The 17,594-nt window shown below is 42.3% G+C and overlaps 2 protein-coding genes across 2 annotated transcripts in view; both read left to right on the top strand.

Moving 5' to 3' along the window:
- Positions 1–435: 435 nt before the first annotated feature.
- LOC126990835 (neogenin-like) lies at positions 436–4,317 on the top strand. Its single transcript, XM_050849481.1, has 5 exons — positions 436–518; positions 788–966; positions 2,154–2,359; positions 3,117–3,375; positions 4,220–4,317. Exons 2-4 carry the CDS (start codon positions 810–812, stop codon positions 3,282–3,284), a joined length of 531 nt encoding a protein of 176 aa, XP_050705438.1. The 5' UTR covers positions 436–518; positions 788–809; the 3' UTR covers positions 3,285–3,375; positions 4,220–4,317.
- A 1,635-nt stretch (positions 4,318–5,952) lies between these two features.
- The window catches only part of LOC126990840 (thyroid peroxidase-like), a 44,259-nt gene continuing 32,617 nt past the window's right edge, over positions 5,953–17,594 (top strand). The window contains exons 1-2 of the mRNA XM_050849487.1: positions 5,953–6,384; positions 10,585–10,844. Coding sequence (XP_050705444.1) covers positions 10,603–10,844 — 242 coding nt within the window. The 5' untranslated portion in view covers positions 5,953–6,384; positions 10,585–10,602. The remainder of the gene's footprint in view (positions 6,385–10,584; positions 10,845–17,594) is intronic.

The following is a 17,594-nucleotide window of genomic DNA, read 5'->3' as shown; positions in this document are numbered from 1 at the left end:
CCTCCGTGCCCTATGGGGGTCCGTGGACGGGGCAGGTAGTTTGGGTTAACCCGTCCGCTGCGGTTGGCACGGGTTTGGATTTCACTGTTAGCCTAGTATCATATATATAGTTTCATGTCTTTCTCTGTCTCTGTGGTGGATAGTGGAGTGTTTCCCATGTGGTATTGGTGTGCTGGATATCCTCTCCCAAGGTGCAGGACTACATTTTCTTCATTGAATTGTAGCAGCCACTTTTTGTTCCACTCCTGTAGCTTGATGAGGTCTTCTGCTAGGAAATGCACATTCAAGGGGACAAATATACTTTTCCCATTTCATTTCAACAGAGTAAATTTTAATGTAAGTGGAATTTTTCCATGTTGAGAATATGCTAACAGCTCCTCATTTTCATTTTCCATTTCCATCTTGCAGCACTCACGGTCATCGGCACTGCCCATACATACACTCAGTCCACCCTGGCGGGGACCTCACCAATGACCTCCATGAAAACAGGGTCCCAGACAAGCCAGTTGGTCTGAAGGGTGAGTGTTTCCCTCAGTGTTGTGATTTACATCCTCTGTCCCCTTCAAATTGTCCCTCCTACCTCCTACCTCCTTATCCATCACTTACATTCTTAATTCCCAACAAACAGTATAAACCTAATATATGTGTTGTGCATAGAATTTAGGATAACTTACAGGTACAATACATTTGTATAATTTTGTTTTCATGGTACAAAATATTCATGTTTGGAAGCCATGATAAAACCTACATAGTGATCATGATGGTGGAGTCACTGTGTTATCTGCAGTGTCTTGTGGTCCATTACTGCCATGGCGCTGACTGACCACATCAGGGTGTGCTGGCAGCCCCCCGCACAGCACAATGTGCTGCTGTGCGGCTACACCATTGCCTGGGACCAAGGCGTGGCGGACATCTACTCCAAGATCGTGGACAGCAAGCAGCACGGTTACATCATTGATAAGCTGGGTGTGTAAGATGATCATTTGTGACTAATTTTCCATTTTCTGGCCAAGTAGTATGCAGACCTGCAGTGTGATTCTCCACAAGACAGGGATTTTGAATTAGCCACTTCTACATTTGTGTTGAGCCAAGAGAAGGTAAAGATTTTGTTAGCCTGTCAAATGCGATTGGCACGGATTTGCCTTCACTGTTAGTCTGGTAACCTTTCTCTGCCTCTCTGGTGGACAGTGGAGTGTTTCCCATGTGGTATTGGTGTGCTGGATATCCCCTCCCAAGGTGCAGGACTTTACATTTTTCTTCACTGAATTTTAGTAGAAACATTTTGATCCATTTTTATAGCTTGGTGAGGTCTTCTGGTAGGAAATCCACAGTCAATGGGTTAAATGATATCATAGTTAACCATTTATTGAGTCTGGAGTTAACATTACATTCACCCCCCCCAAAAAAAATGATGATGGAGTCCATAACAAGTTTTCATTTAAGCAAAGTAAAGTGAAGGTAGAGATCTTGCTAAGTAGATCATAGTTAAACATTTATTGAGTCTGTTAACATTTCACACACACACACACACACACACACACACACACACACACACAAACACACACAGAAAAGTATTTACACACCATCATAAAGTTAGCTCTCCATATTGTGAAGACCCTGGACCATGAGAGCAATTATTGAGGGAAAGGAGGTGGTATTCTGAGTTGCCATTTTCAGACTCATCATCGTTCAGGCTCATTCCTCTGTCTGCCCTGAACTCTCAGATATTTCCTGGGTGGTCATAATGTTAGTCAGGTTATTCATTGGTTATCTGTGGCCTGTTATCTGTCTTTCTACCTGTTGTCTGTTAGTCTATCTTATTTGTTATCTGTTCTGCCCAGTTTAACCCCTTGACTGCGGATTTCCTAGCAGCAGACCTCGCCAAGCTACAGGAATGGAACAAAAAGTGTCCGTGGCTACAGTTCAGTGAAGAAAAGTGTAGTCCTGCACCTTGGGAGGGGATATCCAGCACCAATACCACATGGGAAACACTCCACTATCCACCACAGACAGCGAGAGAAAGACCTGGGACTATGTTACCAGGCTACAAGTGAAGGCAAAATCCGTGCCAATCGCAGCGGACGGGTTAAGGGTCGTGAAAAAATTGTTGTATTGTTACGATTAGGTCCATAACAAGTTCTCCATCTCCTCAGAACCCAACATGGAGTTTGTGATAAGCCTGCGAGCCTTCAACAACGTGGGTGACGGGCAACCGGTGTACCAGCAAGTCCGCACCCAGCCAGAGGAGGAGGAGGTGGTGGCACCCACGCTGGACCCGGCGGTGTGGGTGAAGGCCATGGTGCTGACGCCCTTCACCGTGGTGCTGCAGTGGGCGGACACCATGCTGAGCCAGAACCAGGTGATATATTTATTTATTTTTTTATTATTATTTTTTTTTTTTCTTCAAGGGAGGCAACTCAAGGTAAACAAATTAAACAACAATTAAAAGGCCACTAGATGCCGTTCCAAACACAAGCATGAAGAATGGGAGGTCAAAAGAGGTCAGTTTTGGGTAGTGTTGCTGGGCTGCTTCAGGGAGGGCAGTCATCAGCTGGAAAATATATGTTTTATCTCATGTTCTTTGTGCACTGTGTCACAGACTTGCCACTTGCATCAACACAGCAGCGGAAAAGTTAGTCATTTGTCAAGGAACTTATTCACCACTTACACATTCTTGTTTCCTGCACACACTCCCTTATTCGCCCTCATATCCACCTCTCCACATCCTTATTCGTAACTTGCATCCTTCTCCTCCTACAAACAGCCCCTCATTCACCTCATATCTTCCTCTCTATATCCTTATCCATTACTTACTCATACTCTCGTCCCAGCAAACTCCTTATTCACCTCACGTCCACCTCACACATCCTTATCCATAACTCATGCATCCTCTTTTCCTGCAAACAGTCCCTTATACACCTCATATCCTCCCTCATACATCCTTATCCTTCACTTACACATCCTCTTTTTCCTGCAAGCACTCCCTCACACCCTTCCTATCCTCCTGTCATTCATGTCTCATTTCACAAGCCAGTCCTTCATCCAGTGACCTTTCTTATGTTTTCCTCCGTCCTTGTACCTGACTCCCTGTTAATACTGACCTTTGACTCCTGCAGTACAACAGCTGCACCACCTTCTCGTCCTCATCCTCCAGCCGCTACGTCAACGCCACGGATGTGACCTGCCTCATTGACAGCCTCAAGCCATCAACAGTGTGTGAGTTTGCTGTGAAGACCATCAGGGTGAGACCACAGTGCTGGAAGCCTTCGTTCTTCTTTCAGTAAATATTCACTCAGTCCTGCAACACTTCTCAAGGAAATCCTGCACAGCTGAATCCTTGCTGTGATGAGGCACAGAGAAATTATGACTCATAGGGTGAGCTATTATTAGTGTTTGAGATATTGATTTTTTCATTGACCTTTTGCAAATACTTAAAAATGAACCTTACATAATGGTATTAGAAACAGCACAGCAGGGTTGGCAATGATTTAATCAAATGATTAAATCATTGATTTTATTTGTATTTTTTCTGAGTAAAAGTATTCCATAGGTTAAATGATGTGCTCCAAAGATGATAAAGTAAAACAACCTATTCATGTGCAATGATTCATTTATTCTCTTCAAAGTATAAAAAAAAGATTCCTACATTATTATATCCTCCTGCGCTAATGTTGCCAACTTGACATGTTTTTTACTAGGTAAAAAATCAGCCTCCTCTAGTCTTTACTAACTTGGCTGGCAATGTATCATAATAGCAACCAAGGTTTGCAACCAAACTGTAACAGAATAGAAGTAGATATTCTTCTGTATGGTAATAATATAATATTTTGTCATGAAAATGACAACTTCAGGCAACTCTATCTGTCCTAAACCTGCTCCTGTACCAACTACAAACAAGTACTGAACAAGTATGTATCTGGATCCTTGACTGTGCTCAGACTTACAGGCCTAAACTTAAACTTAAAGTAACCTATGGAAACTTATGAATCACTCACCAGGATATATATATATATATATATATATATATATATATATATATATATATATATATATATATTTATATTTATATATATATATATATATATATTTATATATATATCTATATATATATATATATAGATATATTTATATGATGGGGAACTTTGAAGTTTTGGTGTGCCAAAATCACACTTTTACCCACACACTTTTCCCCATCAGGTTACGCGTGAGTCCCCTATAGCCTGGTGGCCTCCAACACCCTGCTGGTGGCCTGACCGTCCTGGCCCTCCCTGGCCAGCCGTCCACCACCACCTTCACCCGGCAGCCGCTGCAGCGGAACAATGGGAGGATCACAGGTGAGCTGATGGGTTACCAGGATGGCATCTTCAAATTATATAAAAATAAAAAAGAGTCAGTGTGCCAAACCACAGTGATGTACTAGACTACATAGTTAAGGGAACACACCTTCACTGACGTGGAAAAGACCTGGATATATAGTAAATAAACAGTGACTTAGGTCATGGTGGTGGGCAGCGTGGGCCAGGCAGGAAGCAAGAACCATACATCCTGTCAGCCACTATAAATACAATTTGCCTGAGCCACTACTGGGCTGGGGTCATCCAAGAGGCCCCTCCAAAGAGCCTACTGGAGCTATGGGCAGCACTTAACCCAGTAGCTGCAGGGATCATGTTTCTGAAAGGCCACTAAGCACTGCCTTGGGCCGACCATCAGGACCCACCGGGAAGAAGCCTACCGGCGCAATAGGCCGCGACGTAAAAAAAAGAGAGAGAGAGAGAAAATCATCACTCAGGCAAGCCATTTTATAATATATATCAATGCATTTGTGATCAGTTTATGCATCATCTATTTAGGCCCGTCGCTGCTACACGGTAAAGCCACAAATTTTGCCTGTCACTGGTACACGGTTAAAAAAAGATTATTGAGAGAGTAATTTTGTTTGTTCCAGGCTACGTGATATTCCTCACCACGGACCAAACTGTCGGTGACTGGGTGACGGGGGAAGTGACGGGGGACTGGCTCACCCTCACCGTCCATGGACTGACGCCTTCAAGGAAGTATTTGCACAAGATGCACTCTCACAATGTCAAAGGTTTTGGTCCATTCTCCTCCGTGGAAAGCTTCACGACTTCCAGGTAAGGAAGTGTTAGTCTTAGGGAGCCGTCATTGCTGTGGTGCATCAGTCACTGTTCTCCCAGTTATGCACATGTTGTGTCCCACCACACTGTCCCTCATCATGGAGCACTCCTTCCCTGAGGCTGACTTGAGGCCCATTACCTGCATGCTCTGTGAATGCCACCTCTGGCTCTGTGGGCATGTGGGTAAACCCTGCTTACCAGGTTGTTTATGTAAGAGACAATCCTTAGTAAAGAGTGTGCCCAGAAAGTTGGGTTAGAGCAGGTTGATGGATCCTGCTGGGAGGTACATGGTATGGGGAAGGTGCCTGCATGGGGACCTGCACAGAGGAACCCCCAAGAATGGTGTCATAGTTTGGGTGAGGCAGGCTGGCAGAGGCCCCATTGATTGACTGATTGATTAAGCCAATGTTAAATATATTATACATCTGCTCCTGTGTTCCAGCTGTTGACAAGAGCATCGGTGAGCCCCTGGCTGGTGTGTGGAGCGAGAGGCCTGATTGTGCTGGTGATCGCTGGCGTGGCAGGAGCCATGACCAGCTGGGGCCTTCTTGGCCACCACACTGTACTGCCGCGGGTCAAGGCGGAGCCCAGGCCAAGCAGTGTGTAAGGTGGCAGGACAGTTTCTTGTTGGTGTGTTTCATCCCATGACTCATTTCAGCAATCCTTTACACTGACTGCAGGAACTTTATTCACTTGGTAATATGGAGAACAAGGCTGCAGGGCATAGTCCACAAAGACTTAAGTTTGCCAAGATTAGAGAAAGAAAAAAAACTTGTTCATAGGAAATGTTCAAGATGGACTTTCATTTTGTGCTATACATAGTTGCAGGGTAACAAGTGACCTCTGTTTGTGATATCTGTGTCTCTTGGTGGAGCAGCTAACACGTGTTTCTAACTTGTGATTGCTTGCAGTGTGCTGGCTGGGAGCTATTTCTTTAAATGAATTCAAATATGCTTTGTTGAACTCAAACCTCATACCTTTAACATCCATCCTGTTTTGAAGATTGCATGTGCCCTTCCATCTCCCTCTGGACAGCCCTGCGAGGTACAGCAGCAGCACTCAGTAGTATTTAGCAGCTAGTAAGATGCATCACTTCCTTGCAGTGTTGGCGGCAGCTGCAGTGAGAGCAACAAGCCTGGCGTCCAGCCTCCAGACCTGTGGATCCATCACGGCCACTTGGAGCTGAAGAACTTTGACAAGGGTGAGCGCAGCAACTCCCCCAACCACGCCTCCATCATCCAGCACACAGGTGGGTGTCTTTGTCAGTCATTGAACAGTGTGCAGCTCATGGGAGTCCTGTCATTTGTGTGGTATTTTTGTAATATTTGGGTGCTGGTGTTTTGTTGCCAGTCACTGCTGCGTTGTAGTGTGCCAGTGACGCCACACACAACCTTACACAACCCCGGACACTCCAGTATGAGAGTCATCACACATTACAGAGTTTCCATCTATCTCTATCCAGACTCCCTCCTTGCCTGCTCAAAGTTTCTCAAAGATCTTTCCCCTCTCCCTAACGTACTCTTGCACCCTATCCTCCATTTCACTCAAGGTCGTCCTCTAGCATTCCCTCCTCTATCTCACTCACATACATCCTTCTGGTCATCTTACTCTCCTTCATTTGCTCCATGTGGCCAAACCACTTTAAAGTCTGTCGCTTCACTTCTTCCACCACTCCACGCTTCTTCCCTTCACCCCCGTGACACATTCCAAAACTCTCGTACACACTTTCATTACTCATTCCTTCCATTCTACTCACACCACAAGCACTTCTCAAATAACTCATTTCCACTGCCTGCACTCTAGACCTCTGACTTTCATTCCAGGCCCTCGTTTCTCTTGCATATGTGAGGGTTGGTACTATTATTGTATTTCTCAAATCCCTCTTTACCTCCATGCTCACACTTCTGCCATTCATGATTTGTCTCAAAGACCCTACCACCCTTCTTCCTTGCAATGCCCTTTCTCTTGTCACTCTCTCTGCACCACCATGCTTACACATAACTGATCCAAGAGCCGCGGGTCACTCTTCTCAAATGCTCTGAAACCCAGTTCCAGGTTGACCCTGGGCTCATAGAGTCTATACTGTTCTGCACTGTGTCTCAGTGACATGGTGGTGTCCAAATGAAAATCCTGTAGAATATTTCTCAAATATCCAGGTTTACCAAGTGTCATTGCTTGATAAGTCAAGACAAATATTTTGTAGACTATGCGTGCCTTGATGGGCAGCCAATGCAAGTCTGTAAGTGCAGGTGTTATTCTCTCACCAGACCCTTTGTTAGCCTTGCAGCTCTGTTCATAACAAGTTGTAGTTTCTTCAGCAGATATTTAGGAAGGCCATAATAAAGTGAGTTACAATAATCCAGCTTTCTATTTACATGATTATATATAAGCATCTTCATGGTCTTATCATCCAGGTATTTCTTGACAAATGCAATATTTCTCAGATGGTAGCCTGCCGTTCTCACCACCTGACTGATCTGTTCTTTGAATGATAGAGTGCAGTCAAGTATCACACCTAAATCTTTGACTGACTTTTTTACAGTCCTAGTGTCATCTTTTATCCGAAGAGTGGAAACATCTAGCCTCCTGAGATCCTTGTTCTTCCCCACAATCAAACATTCAGTTTTATCCTCATTCAGCTTCAGTTGCTTAGAATTCATCCATTTCCCGACATCATCCATAATTCTGCTCAGCTTATCTTCAGTGTTTTCCACATCACTCAGCGACAAATAGAACTGTGTATCATCAGCATACAGTTTAAAGTCAACTTCATGCCTTCTTAGCAAATGTGAAAGACCAATAGTATAAACACAATAAAATTGGACCCAGTACACTTCTCTCGGGGACTACTCTTTGCAAAAGTTTATGAGTGGAGAACGATTTACCTATTTGCACACAGTAAGTTCTGTTCTCAAGGTAACTCCTCAGATAATCCTGCTTGCCACCCTCAAATCCAATATTCTTACAATCCTGAAGCAATAGACTGTGCTCCACCGTGTCAAACGCAGCACTCAAGTCTAACAAAATCAGAACACCACACTTCCCTTCATCCATAAGCACAAGCAAGTTGTTTACCACCAAACAGAGAGTAGTTTCAGTTGAGTAAAGCCTCTTGTAGGCAGATTCATTATCCGGTAAAGCCTGCACCACTAGCAAATGCTCCATTAGCTGATTTAAGATCACATTTTCAAGTATCTTGGATAGAAACGTCAAGTTGGATACTGGTCTAGAGGAACTAAACACTGTGGGTCCAGTTTACCTTTAACGATAGGTTTCACGATCGCCGCTTTCTCACTCTCAGGGAAAGTCTTGTTTTCGATACTAGTGTTAACCATCACAGTCATAATATTTAATAAATCACTAAAGTTTCCACTCTTAATGATGTCACTTATCGGCAAGGAATCACCATCACAGTACGTCAGGTTCACCTGTGTATGATAGTTTTCACCACAGCCACATCCACTTGTTGAAAGCCTGTTAACTTTATTTCAGGGACTGGAGTTTCCACAGCGGATCCATGGTAACCGCGGTCGCCTCTAAAGTTCATGATAACTTTCTCAATTTTCTTGTCAAAAAAGTCTAAAAACTTATTTGCCAGCACTTCATCCGAGAAACCATCCGGAAGCTTGTTAACCTTTCTGTTTCCACTCAAACTGTCAAGCACCTTATATAATTTATTGATGTTCGGCCCTGCCTCCACAACCTTATTCCGATAGTATTCTTTTTCCGTTTTATCACAAGCCGATTTTCTTTGTTTCTCGCCTCCTGGTATGCTCTTCTTGCCTCATCTGTTTTTTGCATAAGCCACAGTCTTTCTTTTTTCTTCTCTCTTTTTGCCCACAGTATTTCCACATTAAACCAAGGTGCATGATCTCTCAACACTATCTCCTTTTCACTCAGAGGACAGAGGCTGTTATACTCATCTTTAGCTAAACCATTATATAGCTTAACCAGGCAGGTAGCACAATTTCCACGTAACACCGAGCCATGTTCACAGATTTCACGACAATTAATAGTAATTTCCTGTATTACAGAGTTAATCAGTATTTCTGGTTGAAAATTCTTTCGCAATCTGAACGTAATCTTTTTTCTCTGCACTGCTTCCCTCACGTATGAAATTTCAAAGGTTACCAATTTATGCACCGGGGACATACAACATATTTCATCAACACACACCCCTTGCACTAGATCACCGTCTATATCGCTGAAAACCAAGTCTAGCACATGACCCCCTAAAGAAGTCATCTCGTTCACTTTATTAATCAGGTTGAAACTGTCCATCATCTCAATGAAGGCCATGGCAGAAGAATTTTCAGGATCATCAATCCATAGATTAAAGTCACCACAGATGAACACATTTGCACTCACCATATCCACAGACTCCAAAGTGTGCGAAATTCATCAATAAAGACCTCTGCTCTTGTATCCGGAGGTCGATACACCACAATAAAGGTGCATTTCCTTCTATCAATTTCACAGATGACTTGCACTAATTCAAAGGTATCCCACCTTTCTGATGCTTTTCTCCGAATCTTCTTAAAAGAATTCGAAAGAAAGATCCCAACACCACCACCCCTTCTTGTCTCCCTCGGGACATGTATAAAGGTATGAGTACATGCGGAATGTACAATTGGAGTAGGCCTAGATCTGTACGTATGTCAAAACTGCCAGTCTGATTAGGCATTACAGTATTGCTTTAAATATAATTTGTTTAAGTTTTTGAAAGGCATCCATAAGTGAACACTTTTGAGTATGAGACTATAAGGAAGTTGGTGTTTTTAACTGTTTCAGATATCAATATTCAACAGAAAGGACATATTTTATCAAATTAATTGAATATTTAGTTCCATATATTTTTCATGAAAGTAGATGTTCCTTTTGTTACAAAAATTCAGAAGAAAGGGAAGCTGTCTAATATTACTAGTCTAAAAGAAGGGGATACCTTTTGGAAAATTAATTAATTGTTTAGTTTTACATTCTGTTCATTAGGAGACACAAATATGACTGTGTTCCTATATTTCACATCAAGAGAGATTTATAGGGTATAGTTTTCAAAAAGGGAATACATATCATATTTTTATAAAGTGAAAAAACTATTTTCCTTATGTTTCTGTGAGTTTTATTATTGTAAGCCAGAGTGGGGTAGAAGGCCTACCCAGTGGGCGTTTTACCCCACATGCAGGGTAAGAAGCCCCCTTATTATTTTTTAAAATTGTCATTATAGAAAGGTGTAAATCATAATGAGTGGATATGATATATACCATAGATAGGCCTTAGCCTAAGCTTTCAACAGATCTTTTTTTTTTTTAATTCTATTGCAAAAAATGTGGCTACAACAGGCAATCTCTCTTAAGGGGGGCAACTTACCCCACCTTACCCTATTACGAATTTGGGAAGAGTATTAAAAGGCAAGCATTTTGCACATCAATCAGTCTTTTCCAATTTGCAGGAGTCGCGTCACATCACAATGGGACCAAAAAAGGACGAGAAGGGACAAGACAAGAAGAAAAGGTCTTCTGCTGCCGCTGCTGCCTCTCCTGATGATGATGAGCAACAAGAAGACACTCAAGAACAACCTGCCAAGAAAGTGAAGGGACGATCCAAGAAGAGGTCATCGTCTGCTACCGGGGAGACACCCCCTCCTCCAGCCCTCTTGCGTCACCAATCCACTTGGACACAGAGCCCCAACCTGGTCGTGATGATGCTGGGGTGTGTCTTTTGCTCAAAATCGGGAGCAAATTCTTGGAGGAGATTTGAAACTCGTAGTAGATCCGGAGTTATCGGTGTAGTTCGTCGTACATTGTAGTACTTCGTACTTACAAATCGGGACAGTTGGTGTGGTTCGTGATACTTCGTAGTACTTCTGCTCCAAAACTCGGCGTACTTCGGGAGAAAATCAGGGTGAAATCATAGTACATCGTAGCATATTGTAGTACGTCGTAGCACTTTGGGAAATAATTCGGTGTACTTCGGGGAATATGCCCTCGAGGTCGACCGAACGCCTCGAGATGAAAAGATAAACAAATTTTCGTAGTGATTCGGGGAAAACGCTGTCTCCCGAGGTACTACGATTTTTTTGTGATTCGGCGTCTGTGAGACCGGGGGGTAAGTGTGTTCTCTCAAAGTTTCCGATAGTTTGGTCGCTGCTCTCTGTATTCTTTCCAACTTTCTAATTTCTTTCTTCAATGTAGGTGACCACACTAACGCTGCATATTCCAGTCTTGGACGTATCACCGATGTTATTAGTTTCTTCACCGTCTCTTCGTCTAGATATGTAAATACTGCTTTTATGTTTCTAAGAAGATTGTATGTTTCCCCAGTTATCCAATTTATATGCTTCCCAAAGGATAACTTGTCTGTTATTGTCACTCCCAGATCCTTATTCTTCTGTTTTTTTCATGATTCTTTCATTACTCAGAGAGTAGTTCCCCAATATCCGTCTACTGCTCTTACCAAACTCCATCACACTACAGTTCTCTGTACTGAATGTCATTTCCCATTTGCGTGACCATTCGCTTATTCTATCGAAATCCTGACTCAAGGCTACACAGTCTTCTTCATTAGCCACCCTCCTCATTAGTTTAGCATCATCAGCAAACATATTCATATAGCTTGTCACCCCTTCTGTCATGTCAATTATATATATTGCAAACATAATCGGAGCCAGCACCGATCCTTAGAGGACTCCACTGGTCACTTCCGCCCAGCTTGATTTATTGCTCTTGATTACTGTTCTCATTTCTCTCTTCATTAAAAAGTCTATAATCCAACCCTTATATTTTGCATCATCCTGTAGGTTTCTCCAAATAACTTGTTTATGTGCTTTTCTGGGGATGGTGTGCCTTGCATCGTTACTCCCAAATCTTTTTTCTTCATGTACCTACTTTAAGTTTTCTTCTCCCGTCCTGTATGTCTTCCTTGGTCTTTTTATACTTTTCCCCATTTCCATAACATGGCATTTGTTTGCATTAAATTCCATCTCCCATAACTGGGTCCATCTATACACTCTGTACAGGTCTTTTTGCAGTTCTTCACAGTCTTCCTCCATCTACACTTTCCTTATTAATTTTGCATCGTCTGCAAAAAGGCTCATATAACTTTTTATACCCTTTGGCATATCATTTATATATATTATGAACATTATTGGTGTTTGTGTGTCATTTCAGGTAAAATATAAGTATCAAGTATATAAAAAAAACTAGTCCTGTTAGGTTTGTGAGGGTCATGTCACGTGTTTGTGGAGGTCATCTTAGGTCCCAAGGGTGAGGTGTGTGTGTCTGTCTGTCTGCAGTGCTTGTTCCAGAGCCTCAAGGGAAGTGCCGGCAGCCTGGAGGGGGTTTTGGGGCCCCTATTCAGAGTGCCTTAAAGTGTGTGTGTGTGTGTGTGTGTGTGTGTGTGTGTGTGTGTGTGTGTGTGTGTGTGTAATTCACCACGGCCTGATCACGAGTTGGACTGGCTTTCGCCAGCAGGTACCCTCCCAACGTGAGTAAGTGCTCATTATTGTCGATCTCTGGGTACTGCCAAGACCTCACACACCACACAACCCATCCCCCTTGCTCAAGGGGGGACAGTAACCACTCCTAGTCAACGGAAAGAATCTGGCCTGAGCGGGGCTCGAACCGCCGCCTGTTTGGCCGTGAAGACTTGCAGTGCAGCGCTCTACCGATTGAGCTACCGGAGCGGTGTGTGTGTGTGTGTGTGTGTGTGTGTGTGTGTGTGTGTGTGTGTGTGTGTGTGTCCACCTAGTTGTATTTACCTAGTTGTGACATACGGGAAAGGAGCTCGCGCTGTCCCGTCTCCATATCCGCTCCTATCCAACTTTTCCTAAAATCATGAATGTTTCTTGCACAAACCACCTCCTCCTCCAGTCCATTCCACACCTCAATGCTTCTGTTTAGGAAGCTAAACTTTTTCACATCTCGCCTGCACGTGGTCGCCCTCAACTCCTTTCCATGTCCTCTCTTTTCTCTCTCACTCCACACACACAGGTCCTCTCTGTCCAGATTCTCCACCCAGCTCGCCACCCTGTACACCACTATCAGGTCTCCTCTTTCTTCTTCTCTCCAGGGTTGTGAGCCCCATGCTATTGAGTCTCTCCTCGTAAGTCCGATCCTTAAGTTCTGGTACTATCTCTGATCTCCATCCAAGGGCACAATGCATTCAAACTAGAAATCGAGCAAATAGGGTGCTGGGATTAATTTCAAGGAGCGTAAGCAACAGAAGCCCCGAAGTCTTCCTCAAACTATATTTAGCATTAGTTAGACCTCATCTTGACTATGTGGTTCAGTTCTGGTCACCCTACTATAGAATGGATATCAAAATATTAGAATCGGTGCAGAGGAGGATGACTAAGATGATTCAGGGGTTGAGAAACTTGCCATACGAGGAAAGACTCAAACAGTTAAACTTGCATTCTCTAGAAAGGCGAAGGGTGCGTGGAGACATGATCGAGGTTTATAAATGGATGAAGGGCTTTAATAAGGGAGACATTCATAAGGTTTTGTAGGTAAGAAAATTGGGTAGGACACGAAGTAATGGGTTTAAACTGGATAAATTCAGATTCAACAGGGACATAGGCAAAAATTGGTTTACAAACAGGGTGGTGGATGAGTGGAATAGGCTTAGCAGTCATGTTATAAGTGCCAATACAACTGTCACATTAAAAAATAGATTGGATAAATTCATGGACAGTGATTATTAGGTGGGGTTAGATACACGGGAGCTACACAGGAGCTTAGGTTCAGAGGAGCTGCCTCGTACAGGCCTACCGGCCTCTTGCAGACTCCAATGTTCTTATGTTCTTATGTTATCTTAGTTGCCATTCTCTGTACTCTTTCCAGCTTTCTTATGTTCTTCTTTTCATGAGGAGACCAGACCACTGCTGCATACTCCAGCCTTGGCCTTATCATTGTAACTATTATTTTCTTCATCATCTCTTCGTCCAAATACACAAATGCCGTCCTTATGTTCTTCAGCAAATTCATAGTTTGTCCCTTTATCCTGTTGATGTGTTTGTCCGGTGACATGTTCTCTGAGATAGTCGCTCCCAAATCTTTTTCTTCCATTCCTCTGCATATTATCTCACTTCCCATCTTATAATCATATTCACATCTACCACTCCTACCAAACTCTATTTTTTTACATTTCCCAAGGTTGAATTCCATCTGCCATGTACCACTCCACTCCCATATTTTGTCCAGGTTCCTCTGCAATGCCTCACAGTCTTTCACATCATTGACTCGTCTCAATAGCTTTGCATAATCTGCAAACAATCTCACATGGCTGGTCACTCCTTCCACCATATCATTTATATAAACAGCAAACATTATTGGTGCCAGCACCAAACCTTGTGTGACCCCACTCCTCACTGGGCACCAGTTGGATACCTTGTCCTTGATTATTGTCCTCATTTCCCTGTTAGTTAGGAAGTCCTCCAGCCACTTAATCAGTCCATCACCAACTCCACCCCTATTTTTAATTTTCCAAATTAGTCTTCTGTGCGGTACTTTGTCAAATGTCTTTTTCAAATCCAGGTACACTCCATCCCCCCAGCCGTCTCTCTCTTGCATTAAATCTGTCACCCTTGAGTAGTAACACAACAAGTTGGTGACACACGATCTCCCTCCTGAATCCAAACTGGCAATCTGAGATAATTCTCTCACTTACCCAAAAATCCGACCACCTGTTTTTAACTAACCTCTCACATATCTTCGCAACCACACTAGTGAGTGATACCGGTCTGTAATTTAATGGGTCCTCTCTCTCTCCTCCTTTATAAATTGGTACTATGTTTGCTCTCTTCCAATCTTGTGGTACCCTTCCTTCACTCAGCGAGGTGCTCATTATGGAGTGCAGTTTCTCTGCAAGTTGCTCACTACATTCTTTCAGGATCCAGCCTGATACTTCATCCGGCCCTGTCGCCTTTCTTACATCCAGCTTGTTCAAGCTTTCCTTGACCTCCTGCACCGTTAACTGTATCTCCTGCATAACCCTTCCTCTTTCCTGGCCCGGTGGTTGTACAAATTCGTCTTCCTTTGTGAAAACTCTATGAAAGCAGTTGTTCATCACTTCTGCCATCTCTGCTGGGGCTTCATATGTAGTTCCATCCAATTTCAGTTTATTGATTGTTTCTCTATTCTTTAATTTGCCGTTCACATGTCTATAAAATAATTTAGGTTGGTCTTTGCATTTATCGATTATATCTTTTTCATATTTCCGTTTTTCTTCTCTTCTAATCTTTGTATATTCATTCCTTGCTTGTTTGAAATTGTTCCACGCGTTGATTCTTCTTCGTCTCCTCCATCCCTTCCAGGCTTCCTCCTTTCTTTTTCTAGCTGCCTCGCATCTTTTGTTAAACCTCTCCTTTTTACCAACATCCTTTTTGGTTACCTCAGGGACATATCTATTCTCGGCTTCTTTGTACAGCTTTAAAAACTCCTCCCACTTGTCTTGGGTACTTTTGGCTTTGTACAGCCCACTCCAATTTGCATTTTCAAAAAAAAGGTGTGTGTGTGTGTATTTACCTAGTTGTAGTTTTACAGGGCCTGGGCATTATGCTCGTGTGGTCCCGTCTCCGTGTCTGCATTTATCCAACTTATCTTTAAAGCTTTGCACACTCCTCGCTGATACTATATCCTCGCTCAGACTGTTCCAAACCTCTACATTTCTTTGCGGGAAGCTATACTTCTTTGTGTCTCTCAAGCATCTCCCCTTTCTCAATTTTTTACTGTGTCCTCTTGTATTTCTGCTTATGTTTCCTTCTGTTAGTAGCAGTTCTTCATTATCTACTTCATCTATTTTGTTTAATAATTTATAAATTTGGATTAGGTCTCCCCTTTCTCTTCTTTGTTCCAGTGTTGTTAAGTTCATTTCCTTTAATCTTTCCTCGTATATTAATCCCTCCAACTCTGGGACCATTTTTGATGCCATCCTCTGTATTCTTTCTAGTTTCTTTATATGCTTCTTCTTATGGGGGGACCACACTACCTCTGCATATTCTAATTTTGGTCTAATCATGGTAGTGATTAGCCTTCTCATCATGTCCTTGTCCATGTAGCTAAATGCTACTCCAATATTTCTCACCAAGTTATATGTGTCTCTAAAGATCCGATTTATATGACTCTCTGGTTGATTATCATCCCTCATCACTACTCCCAGGTCTCTCTCTTCATGCACTTTTTTAATGTTTCACCATTTCCCATTTTGTATATCCAGATTGGTCTTGTTTCACTTTTACCCATTTCCATAACATGACATTTCTCACATTAAATTCCATCTCCCAATCCATACTCCATTTCCAAATTTTGTATAGGTCTTCTTGCAATATTTCACAATCTTTGTTTCTTATATGTTTTTGTAATTTAGCGTCGTCAGCAAACAGGTTTATGTAGCTATTAACTCCTTCAGCCATGTCATTTACATATGCCAGGAAGATTATCGGTGCTAATACTGAACCCTGTGGTACTCCACTTTCTACATTTCTCCATTCTGATTTTATGTCCTTGACCACAGTTCTCATCTCCTTCCCATTAGGTAGCTTGCCATCCATTTTTCATATTTCCTTTCAATCCTCCTTTATTTTCCAGTTTCCATAATAGTCTTGTATGTGGAACTTTGTCAAAGGCCTTTTTCAAATCTAGATAAATACAATCAACCCATCCATCCCTTTCCTGAGTTCTGTCTGTCACTCTTGAGTAAAAACTGAGTAAGTTTGTAACACATGATCGGCCCTTTTGAAATCCATATTGTTTGCTGGTAATTAACTTATGCTCTTCTAGAAATTTAGTCCACTGCTTCTTTATTATTTTCTCACATATTTTGCACAAAACACTTGTCAGGGATATGGGTCTGTAGTTTGAAGGTTCATCTTTCCTTCCACTTTTATATATGGGGACCACTTCAGCCCTTCTCCACTCATTGGGCACTGTACCTGTTGCTACTGAGCATCTAATGATGTCGTATATTGGAACAATTAATTCATCTCTACATTTTTTAAAAATATACCCAGAAACTCCATCCGGTCCTACTGCTTTTCCATCTTCTAGTTCTCCCAGTAATTTATGGATCTCTTCTTTGTTTACCATAATCTCTTCCATATGAACTTCTATTTTATTCTCTTGTGGCGCAATAAAGATTGTTTCTTTGGTAAAGACTTGCTGGAATTTTCTATTTAATAACTCTGCCATACCTTTAGGGTCATTGACTTCCACATTCCCGTCTCTCAGTCTTTCTATTGTTTCTTTCGGTTTAGTCTTCCCATTTATAAATCTGTAAAACAACTTGGGCTGTTCTTTGCATTTTTCCACAATATCCTTCTCATATCCCTTTTCTTCTTCTTTCCTTATTTTCACATATTCATTTCTCGCCATTCTGAAGTCTTCTTTGTTTCTTTGATTCTTCCTTCTTTTTAGTCTTTTCCATGCTTTGTCCCTTTTTTCTTTTGCGTTTGCACATTTGGCA

This window comes from Eriocheir sinensis, unplaced genomic scaffold, assembly GCF_024679095.1.
Source record: "Eriocheir sinensis breed Jianghai 21 unplaced genomic scaffold, ASM2467909v1 Scaffold21, whole genome shotgun sequence".
NCBI lineage: Eukaryota > Metazoa > Arthropoda > Malacostraca > Decapoda > Varunidae > Eriocheir > Eriocheir sinensis.
This window is presented reverse-complemented; position numbering and strand designations above follow the sequence as displayed.

Excerpts from the sequence above, each read along its gene's own strand:
- LOC126990835 (XM_050849481.1), top strand. The coding sequence starts at position 810 with ATGGCGCTGACTGACCACATCAGGGTGTGCTGGCAGCCCCCCGCACAG. Across the intron at positions 967-2,153 it reads TTACATCATTGATAAGCTGG|AACCCAACATGGAGTTTGTG; the intron begins GTGTGTAAGATG and ends CCATCTCCTCAG. Across the intron at positions 2,360-3,116 it reads CCATGCTGAGCCAGAACCAG|TACAACAGCTGCACCACCTT; the intron begins GTGATATATTTA and ends TGACTCCTGCAG.